Source organism: Notolepis coatsorum, assembly GCF_963971535.1.
Source record: "Notolepis coatsorum genome assembly, chromosome: 18".
In the NCBI taxonomy this organism is placed as follows: domain Eukaryota; kingdom Metazoa; phylum Chordata; class Actinopteri; order Aulopiformes; family Paralepididae; genus Notolepis; species Notolepis coatsorum.
The window spans coordinates 72,698,155-72,716,722 of record NC_140182.1 but is presented as its reverse complement, the minus strand read 5'-3'; the positions used below and the strand labels follow the sequence as shown (position 1 = coordinate 72,716,722).

At 46.1% G+C, this 18,568-nt stretch overlaps 1 protein-coding gene across 1 annotated transcript in view; it reads left to right on the top strand.

The window, feature by feature from the left end:
* shank3a (SH3 and multiple ankyrin repeat domains 3a) overlaps positions 1 to 12,421 on the top strand; it is a gene marked incomplete at both ends in the record, with an annotated part of 84,260 nt that extends 71,839 nt beyond the window's left edge. Inside the window, 2 exons of the mRNA XM_084335241.1 lie at positions 69 to 2,179; positions 11,863 to 12,421. Coding sequence (XP_084191367.1) covers positions 69 to 2,179; positions 11,863 to 12,421 — 2,670 coding nt within the window. The remainder of the gene's footprint in view (positions 1 to 68; positions 2,180 to 11,862) is intronic.
* Positions 12,422 to 18,568: the final 6,147 nt, after the last annotated feature.

Sequence of the window (18,568 nt, the reverse complement as noted above, 5' to 3'; positions counted from 1 at the left end):
AGTACACAGGACTTGGTGGTTGCAGTATTATGTACTTTATACCTCTATCTGTATGGTTTCTCCCTCAGGTGGAGGACGCCCAAGAACGGGCAAGCTTGGCCTTGGCTGCCGCCCACTCTCGAGAGACCTCGCCCTCAGGACGACATCCACACTCCCATGGGCACACGCACACCAGCCGTGCTGACTACTACCAGCAGCAGCTGATGGCGGAGCGAGAGCGTCTGCGTGCCCAGGGAGAAGCTCTGCTCCAGCGCCCGTTCGCCGCCGCCATCGCTGGGGCGGTGAAGGACCGCGAGCGCCGCCTAGAAGAGCGGAGGAAATCCACTGTCTTCCTGTCCGTCGGGACCTTGGAGGGGCCGCCGCCCGCCAGTGCCGAGGTGCCCTCCCTGGTTCAACAGTCTTGCTCCATCGACGAACGGATGCTCTCCCGGGAGCTGGGCCAGCTGCCGCCCCCTGCCCTGGCCCTCAGCCCCTCGCCCGGCGGGACCACCTTCATCCATCCGCTCACAGGCAAGCCCCTGGACCCCAGCTCGCCGCTGGCTCTTGCGCTGGCCGCAAGGGAGAGGGCCCTCACTTCGCAGAGCCAGTCCCCGTCCAGCAGCCCGGAGCCCAGGACTAAACAGGAGCGGGCTGGCCCGGGAGGGATATTCATCGACACCCAGACCAAAGAGTCTCAGCGGGGGGAAGGGGGGCCCGCAACTCCCCCTTTCTCCCCCCAGACCACTAAGGCAGGGGGGTATGGAGTTGGACCCGCCCCCGGGCTTATACTGGCACCTCAGTCCACTAAACCCCAATGGGTCATGTCCCCCTCACCTGTATCACTCCGACAGGAGATGGAGGGAAGAGCAGAGGAGAGAAAGGAGGAGAAGAGGACAGAGGATAAGAAGAGTATGTTAATCAGTATTATGGATACATCGCAGCAGAAGACAGCAGGGCTGATCATGGTCCATGCCACCAGTAACGGCCAGGCTGTTGGGCTGGGTTCAGAGCTAGAGACACCTGCCCCAGCAGCGACTGACCCCAGTAAGCCTCCAACCCCTCAGGCTAAATCCCCTAGCCCCACGACCGGCCAGCCCCAATTCCAACCTCAGCTCCAGCTCCAGCTCCAGCCCCAGGCCCAGCGTCCTTCTAGCCCAGCCCAGGACAAGGCTCTGGCTCAGGGCAGCTCAGAGGAGGATGTGGATCCCTACACTGTTACCCTGCCCCCGGCCATGCTGACCTCCAGCGATGAGGAAACGAGAGAGGATCTGCGTAAGATCGGAGTGGTCCCTCCACCAGATGAGTTTGCTAACGGTCTGCTGGCCAAGGCACAGGCACAGGCACTGGCACTGGCACAGGGGACACCTATGTCCCCGACCAAACCTGCCACCTCCCCCACCACCCCTACACCCCAAACCCCAACAACCCTCACCCAGGCCCAGCCTCCACCTCCCCCCAATGCAGCAGTCATCTCAGGGAAGCCCTCTGACCCTCTGGAGCCCCCACCAGTGGGGGAGTCTGGCTCTGCAGCTGACTCTGGCATGGAGGAGGCCGACACGCGTAGCTCCAGTGAGAGGGAGCGAGACCACCACCTCGAGACCACCAGCACCGTCTCCACGGTATCCAGCATGTCCACGCTGTCCTCGGAGAGTGGCGAGCCCACCGACACACACACCACACACACCTCCTACGCCGACGGGCAGACCTTTGTGCTCGACAAGCCGCCAGTGCCTCCCAAGCCCCGACTCAAGTCCCAGATAGGAGGCAGCAAAGGCCCAGTCACCTTCAGGGACCCGCTGCTGAAGCAGAGCTCCGACAGCGAGCTGCTCTCACAGCAACAGGGCGCTGCGTTGGCTGCCGCGGCGGCCGGGGGAGTTGGGCTGGCTTCTGGTGGATCAGGGTCAATGTCTGGACTAGCGCCCACCAGACCACGCTACCTCTTCCAGCGCAGGTCTAAGCTGTGGGGGGACCCGGTGGAGCCCCGCGGCCCTGGGCTGGGGCTAGGAGTGGGGAGTTTGGGGAGTCTAGGAGGGCTGGGGCTGGGGGCGGACGAGGGCGGAAAACCATCCGTTATGGGGGAGCTGAGCTCAAGGCTTCAGCAGCTGAATAAGGACACCAGGTCGCTAGGAGAGGAACCATTGGGATCACCATTGGGATCACCACTGGATCCTGGGAGGAAGTCACCTGTGACAGGTGCCAGGTAAGACGGTAGAAGGTACACTGTAGTGCACAGGTTCAAGCCCTGCTTAATGATAAGCCTGATACCACGGATGCCACGGTGAGCAGTTACATTAAATGACTTGATGGAAGAGTGGCATTAAAGCTGATATTGTAAGAGACCACAACCCAATCTAACACTGTCTTACTGTATGGTTGATTACAAATTGCATATGGTCTCTCAACTTCTTATTTTATCCTACTATTTTTTGTTTGTGTCATATCTTTATAGTTGCATATCTACAAAGTCTAATCTTTCTTAATTTATACATTTGCAAGCCCAGTGGTGAAGATTTGTTAATTCAAAATCAACATATTATTTCAGGACACCAGTTGTGATCTTTACCTCGTGATTTAATTATTGTCTTCCATTGTCTTACAAGTATTTGAATTCAGAGTTCCCAAGACCCATGGACGTTTATAGACTGAGATAACCGGTTTGAATACCTTGCATGACGTGCTTTTATTTAATTTCAAAGTATGCCACTTAATCCATATGCACTGCCCAGTCCACTGTGATGGTAAGTAAGACTGAGAATAGAGGCCATAATTGTTCAGTGCTAGCATTAGCATCCCTTGCAATGCTAGTTCAGTGCTAGCATTAGCTTCCCCTTGCAATGCTAGTTCATTGCTAGCGTTAGCTTCCCCTTGCAATGCTAGTTCATTGCTAGTGTTAGCTTCCCCTTGCAATGCTAGTTCATTGCTAGTGTTAGCTTCCCCTTGCAATGCTAGTTCATTGCTAGCGTTAGCTTCCCCTTGCAATGCTAGTTCATTGCTAGTGTTAGCTTCCCCTTGCAATGCTAGTTCATTGCTAGTGTTAGCTTCCCCTTGCAATGCTAGTTCATTGCTAGTGTTAGCTTCCCCTTGCAATGCTAGTTCAGTGCTAGCGTTAGCTTCCCCTTGCAATGCTAGTTCATTGCTAGCATTAGCTTCCCCTTGCAATGCTAGTTCATTGCTAGTGTTAGCTTCCCCTTGCAATGCTAGTTCATTGCTAGTGTTAGCTTCCCCTTGCAATGCTAGTTCATTGCTAGTGTTAGCTTCCCCTTGCAATGCTAGTTCAGTGCTAGCGTTAGCTTCCCCTTGCAATGCTAGTTCATTGCTAGTGTTAGCTTCCCCTTGCAATGCTAGTTCATTGCTAGTGTTAGCTTCCCCTTGCAATGCTAGTTCAGTGCTAGCGTTTGCTTCCCCTTGCAATGCTAGTTCAGTGCTAGCGTTAGCTTCCCTTGCAATGCTAGTGTCTCCCCATTGTTAATGTATTCTACCATTTTCCATAAGCCGTATGTAGCCAGACACGAGAGAAGGTATATGAAGCGTTGAAACAGATAGCTGAGAAAGTCCATCCATCACAAAGGAGCAGTGCTAAGACGGTGCTTCTGAACACACTGGTATTACAGCTGCATTATTTGTGGACGTGTTGTTTTCTTCCCTCCATACTTCTGAAAATACATTGAAGTCCTTTGTATTCCTACAGATGTGACAAGGACATCGACGAGAGTAAACCTTAAGTTTGTAACCTCTAGGGTAAAACAATGCTCATTTTTTTTACATTATTTTTTTCCTAACAAGCCTATTAACTAATCCCATTGAAATGAATGAATAACCCTTTTTTTATTACTTTGTTTTACATATTTTCTCTGTTTTTCTCTTCTTTCAAATTACCATATCAGTTGTTACCTTGTTTGCATCACCCGATTTTTTCTTTTAATAAATTGTGCTTCCATAGGCTCTGACTTTCACATAAGTGAATGTGGTCATCTATAGCAGGGTTTCAATAAAACCACTTAGCTCCCGTAGCTAGATGCATACAGTGTGGACGGACAGAACTAGTGAACTAAAATAATTCCACTTTGAAACGTGTCGTGCAGAGCCGTCTATTTGGAATCAGCGGCTCTCGTCTTGAGTATAAACTGCTCCCTTGTTTCCATGGATACTGCGCTACCTTGGCCTCCTATTTAGAACTCTCTATTGTACACAGTGAAATAGAGTTAAATCACAGTGTGTGTGTGTGTGTTAACTTGTGGGGTTCTAGGATGTCTTGCTGTTGGTGCAAACAAGGTAACAAGGAGCAGAGGCATGCATTACCTGGAAGCCTCGTCATTTCTCTCTCTCGCTGTTGGGTTCAAACCTTTGACCTGCTAGCTAACTCCCCCCCCCCCCCCCCCCCCCCCCAGCCTCTCCTTCTCTGGCTCTGACCCTTCCTGTCCTCAATGCCCTTGTTCAAATTGTCTCACAGTGCATCCTTATATGCGATGTCTCTTTGCCTCCATCGCACTCTCTCTCTCTCTACCGCATGTCGTCAGTGATGACCGCGAAGATATAAGGATGCATTTGAATAGACTATAATGGTGTGCCGTGTCACCTGTCTTTCCGTGATCTGATTGGCTGTACAGTAGTATGGCTGTCCTGTTGTGTCTTAATTACTCAGGTTTACCTTTTATATATCGTTAGCCTCGTAGCATAATTGGCCAAGTCATATTTTAAGGTTTTCAGATCAACTGATATTTTTTCAGCAAACGCGCAATAACGTTGAGAGGGAGGAGGGAGGAGGGAGCGACGGTGCGTTACTCCAGTTATTTTGAAACGTCTTTGGTAACTTGTAGAAGATGACAGAAAGGCAGCCTTTGGTAGAGAGGAAAGATAAAACAAATTCAGTCACTGTCATATGATGTTCTCAAATCAATGAATAATTTGTGTTTAATAATCGTGATTTCAATATCAATCGAAATTATCGTGATTATGATTTTTGCACAGACAGACAGATAAATGGATGATAGATAGATAGATAGATAGATAGATAGATAGATAGATAGATAGATAGATAGATAGATAGATAATGTCCTATTTCTGTACTGATTCTGTTGAAAATAAACTCAAAATGTATTTTACAGAATTGATTAGATAGAAAGAGGTAGAAGGAAAAGAGCAGACAGAGCTTTTGCCTGCTGATGGAGAGGATGAGATTAAAACTCTGAATATGCCATTATTATTATTATTATTATTATCAGCTCCATGCTAACCCAGGAGCAGCTGCCAGCTGTACAGATGCACAAACACGTATTCTGAACTGCATGTGTAAACATGCACACATATATACTTGTCTTAAAGGTGCTGTAAGTGGTATTTTGTTAAGATGCGTGGTCTAAATGTTAAAATAATAGCTCTACATTCTGACAGCCATCACTGATGTAGAGTGTTTGGTCAGTAACATGAGTCTCCCAGTCCATCCGCTCTGCTGTAAACACAAAATACACTTTATCTAATCAGGAGAGAGAACTCCACACTGAAAAAAATTACAAAAATAAGAAATACAATTAGTTTTAAGCAAATATGTGCTTTAAACAGGTAAACAAAAGGAGGGAAATAAGTATAAATATCTAGGGTTCTCTCTCCTGATTGGATAAAGTGGGAACGGGATACCAGAAAAAAAAGTCTGTTTCCTGCAGAGTGGGAGAGACCCATGTTACTGACCGCTGTTGGAATGTAGAGCTACTTAACACTTATTTTAACCAAATAATTCCACTTACAGCATCTTTAAGGCGCTCCTGTCCTTACACACACACACACACACACACACACACACACACACACACACACACACACACACACACACAGTTAATATATAAATTATGTTAAGCTCACTTTAATCTGGCAATACAACAGGATGTGTTATTTTATTAGGAGTCTGAGGCACGATTTCAGCAGTAATAACATCAGAATGTACCGTAAAAGGTTTATAAGCATGTTTGATAATCACGCCTCTTACTAGTATTTCACTGAGTATATGACAACTATTTACATTTTAGAAGCTCATCCCTACTTATAGTGCGACAACGCATTGCATTTGTGACCTCAAGTGACGTACAGTATAGCCAAAGTACCGTAGGCACCTGGGAACGTATCTATCCCTTGCCATCACGTCACTGTCACTCATCAATCAATCAGATCAATTAGAGCCCCGCCCACTCCATCACGACAACCAATGGCCCCACGGCTGAATAAATAATTAAATGAAACAGACGAATTACTGTAGGATTATGCACACCATTATTCTCCCTCTCTCCCATCCTCTCTTTCTCTTGTCTCCTCCTCACCCCACCTCCTTCTCACTGTAATGCTGTTCCCTCCCCCTGTCCTGCCCACTCAAACTCCCTCATAAGTTACACACTTCTCATTCATAACCCACCGTGTTTACATGCTGTGTGTCGTAGCTTTTGGCTGGTTACAAGAGCCTGTTGGTTCTCATTTTGTTTGATTTGTGCTCTTTGGTTTCCCGTTCTGTTTTTATATTGATTGCCATACGTTTCTGTCCATCTTTGTCGCGTGTCATTTCTTCAGTGATTGTGTTGATGGCTGTGGCCCCTGACTCTTTATGTACCAAGTGTTACAGTGTATTCAAGGAAATCTTGAGTTTATATTTCATAGACACAGCACCCGCTGATACACAGTGCATAATGACTGTGTTAGACTAATGATTCAGATTTGTGTAACATCACACATTCAAATATATCTTGGCTCAGGCCCAGAGCATATTGCCACAAACTAAATTAAAAAAGAAATTAAGCCAAGATTTATTAATAATATTATAGTTTTTTTTTTTTTTTTAAACCAAAACAGTCAGGGGATATTTTGCCACTCCTTTTCCTGTTTATTTCATTATGTTTGTTGTCTTTTAATTAATTTCTTATCATTTTGTGCAGTGTTTGATATGTGAATAGTGTGCTCATTTCTCTCTCATGTAGTCTGCTGGCCAGACCTGTTCCACCCTGAAGCCTTCTCTGTTGTCGTTGTCATATCACACACACACATACACAATCGAAAGCCCCAAGCACACACACACACACACACACACACACACACACACAATCAAAAAACCCACATACACACATGACGAGGGCAGCGGAGATGGCTAAAGCGGAATGCAGGACGGGTCGGCAGGCTGCGTCTCATGGACTGATGCTAACATTCTCTCCCATTGCTCTCTCTCTGCTCACCTTGCATGCTCCGCCCTGCTGCTCTGATCTGATTGGTCTAGAACTGACTGTACGCCCCGGAGGGCGGGACAACTGTGTAAGTGCGCATGGAGCTCATCTCATACCCACCCACTTCCTGTTGATTTGACCATCTGTCTGGCCCCCCGTGTCCTGCCTAGACACTGATGTACACATCACACATCCAACACGTAGCCTGCCCACGTCCACCTCCCAAGATATACATGGGGAGCCTTTAGTCACATGGACATATGACACACACACACAAATGCATGGATGAAACATGGCTCAGACAACTAATGCTGCATCAACTCCTACCACATCCATTCAGTCATCTCCCCTCCTCTCTCCTCTGCCTGTGTAGCTGTCATTTGACCCCTAACCTCTGACCCATCCTTCACTCTCTGACCGTCCCTCTCTCTCCATCAGATCAGTAGACTAGTGGCTAATAACCCCCCCCCTCCCAGGCCTGCTATATGCACTATTTCATGCGTTTAATAGGGGGGGGGGGGGACTAATTGAAAATAACAAGAGGAAAATATTGCGTAGGTTCAAAATCCTAATAGAGTAGTGCTGTCGTTAGTCGTTAGTATTGGCGTTAGCGTTCCTCTCCACGCTGCAGAAGGTTTGAAAGACCTACCTTTACAGAAGCACACAGCGCTGGTTATACAGCAACACCTCCGAGGTGTAATTATACATTAGCGCCATGAAACGTGGCTGACGGACTCACTTTGCCCCCACGAGCACTCCGACTGCAGTGTCCAGACTGGACTAATGCGTGTTGTCTCTCCTTTAATTATCTCCCGTAGAAAGTCACTCCCTGCATGCCGGCTAGTATCATTTTCAGTACAGCCTGTTAGATACAGTGTGTGTGTGTGCGTGCGCATGCATATTAGGGTTGCGTGTATGCTTTACCCAACGCAGTTGTGTTTCCGCGTGCGAGTTTTGCGCTCTGATTGGCCAGGTCATGTGACATGTGCGCCAATCGTGGGACAGCAAGTTCTGCGCCTATTTCCGGGTCTAACAGCCTGCAAACTACCTGGCGTTCTATCGCCATGCTCTAAGACAAACCCTAACCTTAACCACCTTCGAAAGAGTGCCTAAGCTTAACCGTCGAAAGGGCAGGCATTCTATCGCCATGCTCTAAGACAAACTCTAACCTTAACCAACTTCGAAAGAGCGCCTAAGCTTAACCAGTGTAGACACTTGCAGTTCCACGATTGGGCGTACATGTCACATGACCAGAAATGACCTGGCCAATCAGAGACGCGGAAACACAACTGCGTTGGGTAAAGCATTCACGCATTAGGGTTGGGTACCGAACTCTGTGCTCTTAAGGGTGCCGACCGAATTACATCGGTACTTCACGCTAAATCAATCGGTTCCAAATTTCGGTACCTTTCCATGTTTAGTATAAGCATGTAATATACTAGACAAGAGGGAGCCTTTTCCACAAATGTATATATTACTGCCTCGTCTCTTGGGTCTTTGGAAAGACCAGACGAGGTCAGAGGAGTTAATATTTTATAATAATAATATTTACAGAGGATGGTCAGATAATGTTGATATTTAAACATGATCATGCAATTTATTTAGTGTGGTGTGTTACAACAATAAATAACAAAATGTTCTAAATAAATAACCATGTTGAAATGAACTGAAATAAAGAATTGTTATGACAGAGAGTTAAGTACAGCGAGTTAGGCGTAATTCGACACCAAATTCCAAGAACTGGTACCGGTATTTGTTTAAATATGAATGGTACCCAACCCTAGTACATATGCATGTGTGAGCGTAGAACATGAAGTAAAGAATAGATGTCAAAGTACATAACAGGTGTGTTTTTGTTATTTTCATGTTTGCATCATCTGCAATTCTAAAACGTTTCAGAACACGGTGTCCGAAACGTAACGTAGGTTCTGCAGTTCCTAGAGCGCACAGCAGTGTTTTTATTTCCTTTTAGGAATCGAGGTAATCAATAGAAACTAATACATGACTCCGCCGTGAATAGGAATGTTCGATAAGATATTAGACGCTGTTGATCTGGTCAGCTAGGCACAGTTTGTGATTCTCTTAGAAGATTTACAATGGGCACGTGTGAATAAATCAATAGTTAAGAATGATTGGGATTATTTTACAGGCCATGTTACACAACGTTAATGGAATTTGTCTTTTGTTGCATATCATAGAATAGAAGTACTTTATTGATCCTGAGGGGAATTCAGCACAGATCGCTCACAAAAACATTTAGGTAGTCAAAAATCACAAATAAGAATAAAAATAGTCAGGGATGTACATTCTAAAATATGTATATACATTCTAAAAAGTCAAATGTACTGTTATAAATGTAAACATTTAAAATGTCGATGTAAAAATGCCAGGAAGAGGCACAGTGAGGCGTTATAGTCTGATGCTGTTGGAATGAAGGACTTCCTGTGCCGTTCAGTGTTGCATCTTGGGAGTCCTTCTTTAGATACACAGTAGGCCTATTGTCGTCCTTTTCAACAAGTTAAATGGGTCTTTGAGGTCCCCTAAACATGTCTTTCACGTGTTTTGCTTAAAAAAAACTCTGATTATGTATTGTAGCAGCCTCTATACCTCTGTCTCAACAGGCTGTTTCTGTGTCTGTACCTTTAAATGCAAATGAGCAGCTCCCGCGCCCCAACGCCGTGGAAACGATCAAACGAAATTCAAATCAAACTGTCAAACTAGGCTTTGCGGATCTAATATGACTTGAGGTCCAGCGATTTCAATGTGTTTTAGGTTCAACTTTAGGTAGAAAGAAAATGCATTTGTGAATACGGGCTGCGTACAAAATCTGACATCTGATACCCAGATGTATATACGTACTGAAAAAGTGAGTTTTTCACAATAAGGGACCTTTAACTCATTGACTGCCACACTGTTTTTCCATCTGTACTCCCTGGCGCCGGAATTTTTGACAATTTTCACGATGTTTGCAGACCCATCGTATATTCTATATTATAGCTATGGAGACAATAGTATGGCTCATTTGAAAGGCAATATTTATACTCCAACAGGGAACAAACCGTTTATTTATACATGCATTCGTTCCTGCGCAATCCCAGGCTAAAACCTGTCCCGTTTCGAAATAATTCAGTCTCGTTTCTGGAACGCGAGACATTACGTGTTTTCTGTGCAGCATGGACATTTCATGCGGGTTGCTGGCCTGACACCTGTATTATTTCCAGGTCAAAGGTAAACATGACCATACATATATGGTTCTATTCACAAAGCCACCATGGGGGGGGGGGGGGGGGTCCCTCGCGGACTCGTTTTCTGACGCTGGGATCATTACAAAGGCATGTTTTATGATGGGGTTCAGTAAAATAGACATTGTCTTTGTCAGCAGGTCCACCAAAACCCTGTCCACTCTTGCTTCGAAGTGTCCGAGTCAGAACAGGAACAATAAATAACGTTAGTTGGCTCTGGCAGCGCCCAGCAGATAACGTTAACGCTACATCCAAACAGCCTGTTTGAAAATACTAGAATCCAACATAGTCTGGTGAAAACACGGTTTGTGGATCATCACCTCTTCGTTTGTCCTCTTCATAATAATCTCCAATAGTTCGCTCTAGGCGATCGCCATTGCCGAACGTTATAGTTGGCTCTAGTCTGGGGGGCTCTCAACTCTGTTGTCGGCGACAGATGATGGTACATGCTCGGCTGGTTTGACTATAGTATTTTTATGATTTACCAGAAGTTCTGAGTCCAATGTAGTCTGGTGAAAATGCACCTTATCATCCATAAGTGCGATCGTTTTGTCCTCTTCATAATAATCTCCAATAGTTCGCTCACCATTGCATAGGCTACTATTGTGCCCAGCAGTGAGTGAGCAACCCCCCGCCCCCCCCCCCCCCCCACAGTAAACTAGCCCAGTTCAAAAGGTAGGCGATACTGCCACCTATCGAGATTCGATCGTCATTTCAATTCCAATTCACTCAGAGGTACCAGGATCACACAACAAGGTCCGGCTGACTGTTTAGTATAATAATAAAAAATTTAAAAGTGTATTTTATTCAAAACGAGTATACTCGTTTTTGCCGGTGAACGCATGGCAGCCAAATGAGTTAAGGGTTCAGAGCATTGATCAAGGGCACTTTGACAGCGACGGTGGGCGGGGCGACCCTCCAGTCACCAGCTCACCGCTGGAACACCCTCTTGTAGGAACCGGGGATTGAACCAGTGACCTTTTCAGTCGCCGGTCAGTGGTCAGCCTCACTATTAGCTAAACTGCCACCCCCCGGGCTAGTCGCTCGTGTTGGGAGTGAAATGTCATCGCTTACTCGAGTGTAATATGAAAGCGTGACTTGAATTAAATAAGACAACCACTAAAACAAAAGAAGTGAAGCGTAAGGAGAACTTGCGTCCACTAATGCTGCTTTCTTTGATGTTTCTGCAAGATGAGAATAGCTCAGTCTTTCTAACCGTCACTAACCTGACCTCTGGTTGACACTCACTGGTTTTTTCCTCTTGAAGACCTCATAGCTGTTTGTACAAGTATATCTTCTAATTACCGTCTCACGTTCTCCTCTTGTGCTGTACATCTCTTCCTCTCTCTTACCCGCTTTAGCTTTTTATACATCCTCAATTCCTATTTCCTCCCCTCGTTTCCTTTCCTCAAACCCTCCGTCTCTTGCTCTTTGTCTCCCATCAGACTTTTCAGCAGCCTAGGAGAGCTCCACACCATTTCCCAGAGAAGCTACGGCACCACGTACACCATCCGCCCGGGCAGCCGCTACCCCGTCACCCGCCGCACCCCCAGCCCGGGCTCGGGCTCCCCTGACCGGGGCGACCCCCTCGGGCGACTCCCGGGCTTCGGCATGCCGACCTCCCCCACCACGCCTCCCCACACCATCCTCAAGTCCTCCAGCCTCAGCCTGCCCCACGAGCCCAAAGAGGTCCGCTTCGTGATGAGGAGCTCCAGCGCCCGCTCGCGCTCCCCCTCGCCCTCCCACTCCCCCGGCCTCGGCTCGCCGCTCCTGGCCCTCAGGCCCTTCCACCAGAAGCCCCTCCACCTGTGGAACAAGTACGACGTGGGGGACTGGCTGGAGAGCATCAACCTGGGGGAGCACCGGGCAGGGTTCCAGGAGCACGAGATCGAAGGCTCCCACCTCCCGGCTCTGACCAAGGACGACTTCGCCGAGCTGGGTGTGACGCGCGTCGGCCACCGCATGAACATCGAGCGAGCCCTGAAGCAGCTGCTGGAGAGCTGACCCCCGCCCTGAAGCAGCTGCTGGAGCTGACCCCCCCCCCCCCCCCCCCATCCTGAAGCAGCTGCTGGAGCTGACCCCCCCCCGTCCTGAAGCAGCTGCTGGAGCTGACCCCCCGCCCCGTCCTGAAGGAGCTGCTGGAGCTGACCCCCCCCCCCCTCCTCCGTCCTGAAGCAGCTGCTGGAGCTGACCCCCCCCCCCCACCCTGGAGCTGACCCCCCGCCCCGTCCTGAAGGAGCTGCTGGAGCTGACCCCGTCCCGTCCCGTCCTGAAGCAGCTGCTGGAGAGCTGACCCCCCCCCCTGTGCGTCCTGAAACGTAGAATAAAAAAATTAAAAAGAGGGAGAAGGATGGAGAAAGGGAGATGGAAAGAAAAGAGACAGTTGATTGAAAATAGGGGGAAAGAGAAGAGACCAGTCCTCTTTTACTCTTATTTCTTTTTTTTGTCTTTGCATTACAAATGTTTTCCTTTGATCGTTATCAAAACGTTACGTCCTGCACTTAGCGCTGCACTGAATTATGGGAGGAGAAATCATCCTTAACAACCCCCCCCCCCCCCCCTCCTTTTCCTTTACCCTTGGTGTCCTCCCACCTCAATGCCTGCAGCCAGTCATATCAGACCTCTGGAGGGGGGGGGGGGGGGGGGTTGGTCTTTCTTTGCAGAGATCATCACACAAGCTCCAATTAGAACACATGGTTTGTGGAAGCTTTTATTTTTTCTCCCCCTAGTAAGGTCCCGCAGACTCCTCCTCTATACCTCTGTCCCCTCCCATCTCGTTGGCCTTTGAAGCCCTTTTTAAGAGTAAAGGAGGAGAAGGTTAGTAATCTCGTTCCAAACCAGAAAGTTCAGTTGCCTTTCCAAAAAAAAAGTTTCTACAGAGATACAACAATGGTGAACACACGACTAGCAGCACTGACGCAGCTCTGATGAGGCGTGATTCCTCTCTACCTGCTGTTGTTTTTAAAACCTGACGACTTAAAAAGAGAGCGCCTGGGGGGGGGGGGGGGGGGGGCTCTGCGATGTAGACCACAGGAGAAAACCCCCCTGCCCCTCCGCCTTGGAACCCATTCACGGACAGACTGTGCTATCTATTATATTTGGAGAATGTTTAACCAACACTAGTGGCTTTTTTCATAATCAAAACTATTTGCTTTGGTTTTCCAAAGGGAATATTATAGATAGATATAATATGATATGATATAAATGTATCTAAATAGCTTTGAAAAAGAAAAGACAGAACGTTGCAAAGAGAAATGTAATAAAAAAAAACTGCACCTGTCTTCTATTTCTAGATAGAGGGCCGAGAGAAATCTTTAAACCTATTCCACCAATAATTTACTCATTTCTACCAATTATATACATATATATATATATTTGAAAGAAAACGGTATATAGATATATGAAAATGAATTTTTTTTGTCATAGGTATACAACTACACTTAAAAACAATACATGGTATTATATGTGAGATGTTGACAGACTTTCCTTATGGTCACCCTTTTCCCGAACAGTAGCATGACGAGTTGCATCATGTATCGGAAAGAGAGTTTGTTGTTTGTGTTTATTTTCTTACGGTCTTCCTTCGTACTAAAAGGGCATCCCACAATGTGAGGGCGAGACCCCAGTCGAAGCCCGTCCCCCGTCACCTCGGCTGCCAGTCTCACGTCCAAGCAGTTGCCCCCTCTTCGTCCCTTTCCCTTCGTCCACAATAACCTTGAATAGCCCACGTAGTGAGGAAGCTAACCTGGTAAAGAAGGCTCTCCACCTTAAAGCCTATTGCCACCACTCAGGGATGGAACTTTGGGGAACTGGGATACGACTGGAGCCCGGCAAGGGTATTTAGCTGCTATTTTGATACCATCTTCATAACACCCCCCCCCCCCCCCCCCCCCCCCCTGTTAAAATTCTGACCAGAAAGGACTGTTGTACAAGCCCAGTCTGAAACATGCAAGCTACATGCTTGTGGGTTTGTAACATTTCCATCCCTGCTACCACTTCTCCCCCGTTTCTCAGAATCACACCTTTTATTAGCGAAGGAAGGAGATGAGGAGGGGACAAGAGCGCGGTGCTTTGCATCACCGGGACAGTGGATCGTGGGGTCTGGCTCCCCGTTCAGATCAGTTTGAAAAAGCACGTCTGGGCACTGAAAAACAACATTTGCAGTTCTAAGCTTGCAAACCTTTCAAAACAAATATAATAAATGATATTTAGTAAAAAAGAAAATAATTTAATAAAATATATGATCAAATATTTAATTTCCAACCTCTGAAATGTGTAATCTTTATCCAAACTATTTTATCAACATAACCCTTTTGGCGTCAAACTAGGGTTTAAAATGAGCTAAAAAGCATAATGCCTTTCACCGATGGCATTGCAGTGTCTGCATCTACAGCTGGCCAGGCTCTGGCGATGGGTCCTCTGTCATGTCTTAACAACATCTCTAAATGTATGTGTGTGAGTAGCCCCAGCCGGCAGCGAGCAGCAGTGAGGTTTATTCACACAACAGCAAAGCATTAGATCCATAGCTTTTCTCTGAGAGAAGACCAGGTGAACTATACTACCACAAAACAACCTCTACATCAGCAGCACCCAACCTTTTACATCAAGCGAGTAGGCTTTGGTAAAAAGAAAATCGATGAATATTTACAACAAAAAAAAGCTTGCTGTGAATTTCCTTTTTTAGCCGTTTTGGAATGTTGCGTTTGGGGTTGTAGGAATAGCACTCACTGCCTCTCCGCCACCTCGCCCGTTCTGTCACTTCTGAATCCAGTGTTACGTCCTCGGACTCTTTTTTATTCTATTTTTCTTTTGCGTTTGTTTGTTTCGTTTCCATTTCTTCCTTCTTCCTCCTGGTTTGTCGTTTGTTGATTTGTTTACCCTCCTACACTGTGGGTAGATTTTGTAGCTTGTGGAACATGATACTTTAATCTTTTCACTCATTTGAATTTTAGAGTGAACATTAAGAGAAAGAAAAAAACAAATATACTATCCGTTTAAGATGTACTTACACTTGTAAATATGAACAAATATTAGCTTTTTTTATATTAATCACAAGCAATGTATATATGATAGATTTCATATAAATTTTTGAAAAACTAAAAATATATAGATCTATATATGAATGTTTGGCATATATGCATAGTTAACCACCTGTGGAAAAGGTGAGCAGATTCTATTCTTTCTATGAACTCTGAACTATGAACTAGGGGATGATTTGCACAAAACAAGGTGCTAGCATAAAAGCCACCCCATGGTCCGAGCGCATACATCTGATTCCCTGACTTTCTCTGTGTGGTCCCTCCACTGCACTGTGCGTGTGTGCAAGTGTGTGCTTGTGTTTGTTTACACTGGGTTTGTGTGTGAGAGTGCGAGAGAGAGAGAGAGAGAGAGAGAGGGAAAGAGTGTGTCTTTGATATAAAGAGTTTAAGTCTTTGGAGTTAGTCCACTAATAGCCTTACTGTATTACCATCAGATTCCCAGCAGTGGCTGTGTCACACAAACACACACATTGACACTCACACAGAAACGTCCACGTACATATATACACGCGACATCATCGCCCTGCTTTTTCTAGATCCCCCCCCCCCCAAAGAAAAAAGTTGACTACCTTTACCTAGAGAGGGATGTATCGAGAGTGAACATCGTCAGCTGTGCCCGTGTAGACAAGGGGCCTCGTGGTAAGCATGGGTCGAGGGGTCAAGCAACCCCCCACTGGCCGTTTAGGATCCAATCGGGAAAACGTCTGTGTTTCATGTCGAGGTGTTTGTCAATATGCCTCGTAAACGAGCGAGGTATCTCAAAACCGCTCCTCGAACGTGACCGAAACTCCATGCAAAAGTAGAATCAAATTGGTGTCGTTCCTGGAGAACCCTTTGGAGGCACCCTGCTGTAGACAACTCCTATAGTCCCCGACCTCCCTGCCCCCCCCCCCCCCCCCCCCCCGCTCCAGATGCATTTGCGCTCCCCCCTCACTCTCCGGCTGCACTCCTTTTTCCTTTTTCAGACATTCAATTTGTGAGTTTTGAATATGATGCTACATGGAGTGATTTGAAGAGGATGAACAAACAAAAAAATTCTTTTAAAAATGTGCCAAAAAAATAACTAAAACGACGAAACTTTTAAAACTGTATATTTTTTCTTTTGCTTTAGAAACTACTACCTTAGTTAAAACATTCTTGAGCTGACTCAATAATATGGTGCCATCTCCTGGAAATCTTGAGAACTACAGATATTCGTTAGATCCTCCACTGTACAGCACCTTTTGAGGTGGGAATACAGTAATTTTTATGTTTTGTAAAGGAAAAATATATATATAACCTGAGAATCCTGATTTTATGAGCTTTGCATTAACATTTCTATTTACATTTTTAGACAAGTTATCACAAAAATTGCTTGGTTTAACTGTGATGAAGGTTATTATACGGTTTGTCCTACTGGTCACACAAAACGCATACACATACAAATATATACACACACACACACACACACACAAGTGATAGGCGTACAATCTGGACTCCAGTTGCTTTCCTGGTTAGAAAAAGAACTACAGTGTAATGGAGACCCAGTTTGATGGTTATGCGAGTTTACCACAGATTTAAACAGATGCAAAATTGTGCTCCAGAACAAAAGGAAGTGTAACGGGACGGACACATGATTTTACTCTGACGAGTTTCACCGAAGGGTTTATCCTCATCTTGTTTTCTAATCAACAAAGCACAATCTCCATAGCGACGGGGGCGAGACCCGCTCGAGACACCGGGAGAAACCCAGTGATCTTATCATCAAAAGGGGTTTTTTCTTTCATTGTCAATTTTCTCCTTGTTTGCACTGTGAAGTTTAGAAATGGTGGACCTATCACGGTCAACGTCTCTGCCTCTTCCTCCTCCGCCCCTCCCCCACGTCTGTCAAATCAGGCGAATAACCTCAAAAGACTTTAGTGGGTGTTTGGACTTAACTCTCCAGGTAACCTCTGGGGGCACTTGTAGTACTACGGTATTACTAGTATTACACGTAAATACGTAATACTCCTTTTTTTCTTACAGCGACATTGTGGTTGGAATAAGAGCCGGGGGTAGAGCGGAAACGCTCCGACCCGGATGTTGGTACCGCTTTAACTGTGTCACCCCGAACACGGCGAGCGGAGGACGTCATATTCTAGATTAAGGGAGTTGGTGAGAGCCGAGGTTAGAGTCTGAGACGTCGCCAGGGATATCTCTCCACCACAGAGATCTATGTTTGTTATATTATGTAATAAATTTATAATTAAAACATGGAAACCCTGTGTCGAATTATTGTCTCGTCTTGCTAACGGAATCGGTGCCCCTCGGCCGGACCACCACCTCAGTGGGAAGGAGGTAGAGCTGGCAGTCGAAAGGTTCCCGGTTCGATTCCGGCTCCTCCCGGCAGCACTCAGTCCCTCCACTCTGCACTAAACACAAAATAAATGTTCTGGTATCCCATTCCGACTTTATCCAATCAGGAGAGAGAACTCCACACTGCAAAAACGGACTGACAAAAATCTCTCCTGATTGGATAAAGTAGGAACGGGATACCAGAACATTTATTTAAGCATATTTAATCCCTAACTGCTCCCAATTTGCATGGTTGGCACCTTGCATGGTTGCCTCCACCATCGGTGTGTGAATGTGCGGCACAAGTTGTAAAGCGCTTTGGATAAAAGTGCTATATAAATGCAGTCCATTTAGTTAAACATTTCAGTCACGTTCCAGTGCAATTTATTCATAATTGACATAAAATCATTTATAATGTACATTTGTGGATGAAAGGGATAACAATCCAAGACATGTTGCCAGTTTGTGACCAAGAAATGTAAACATGGAATGTAAGTACGGAACACAGAGAGGTGTTTGTTTGGATGGCTGATTCCCATTGGTTCTTCTCACCACACCCCCTACCAAATGAAAGATTCTGGTTACTTGCTAGTATTACAAACTCACTCACAGAATGAGGTACTGTCATTTTGAACTGCAATATCTGTACTAAAATGGAATGTGAAATGTATCATTGATGAGACGCAGTCTTACAAGGGCGGTAAGACTCAACTAGCTGGACCATTTCACAGGTTATGTCTGGTAAATGTGGAGATATGATGATTGTGCAATTTTTTTTAGGTTGGGGGTTAAAGGGGAA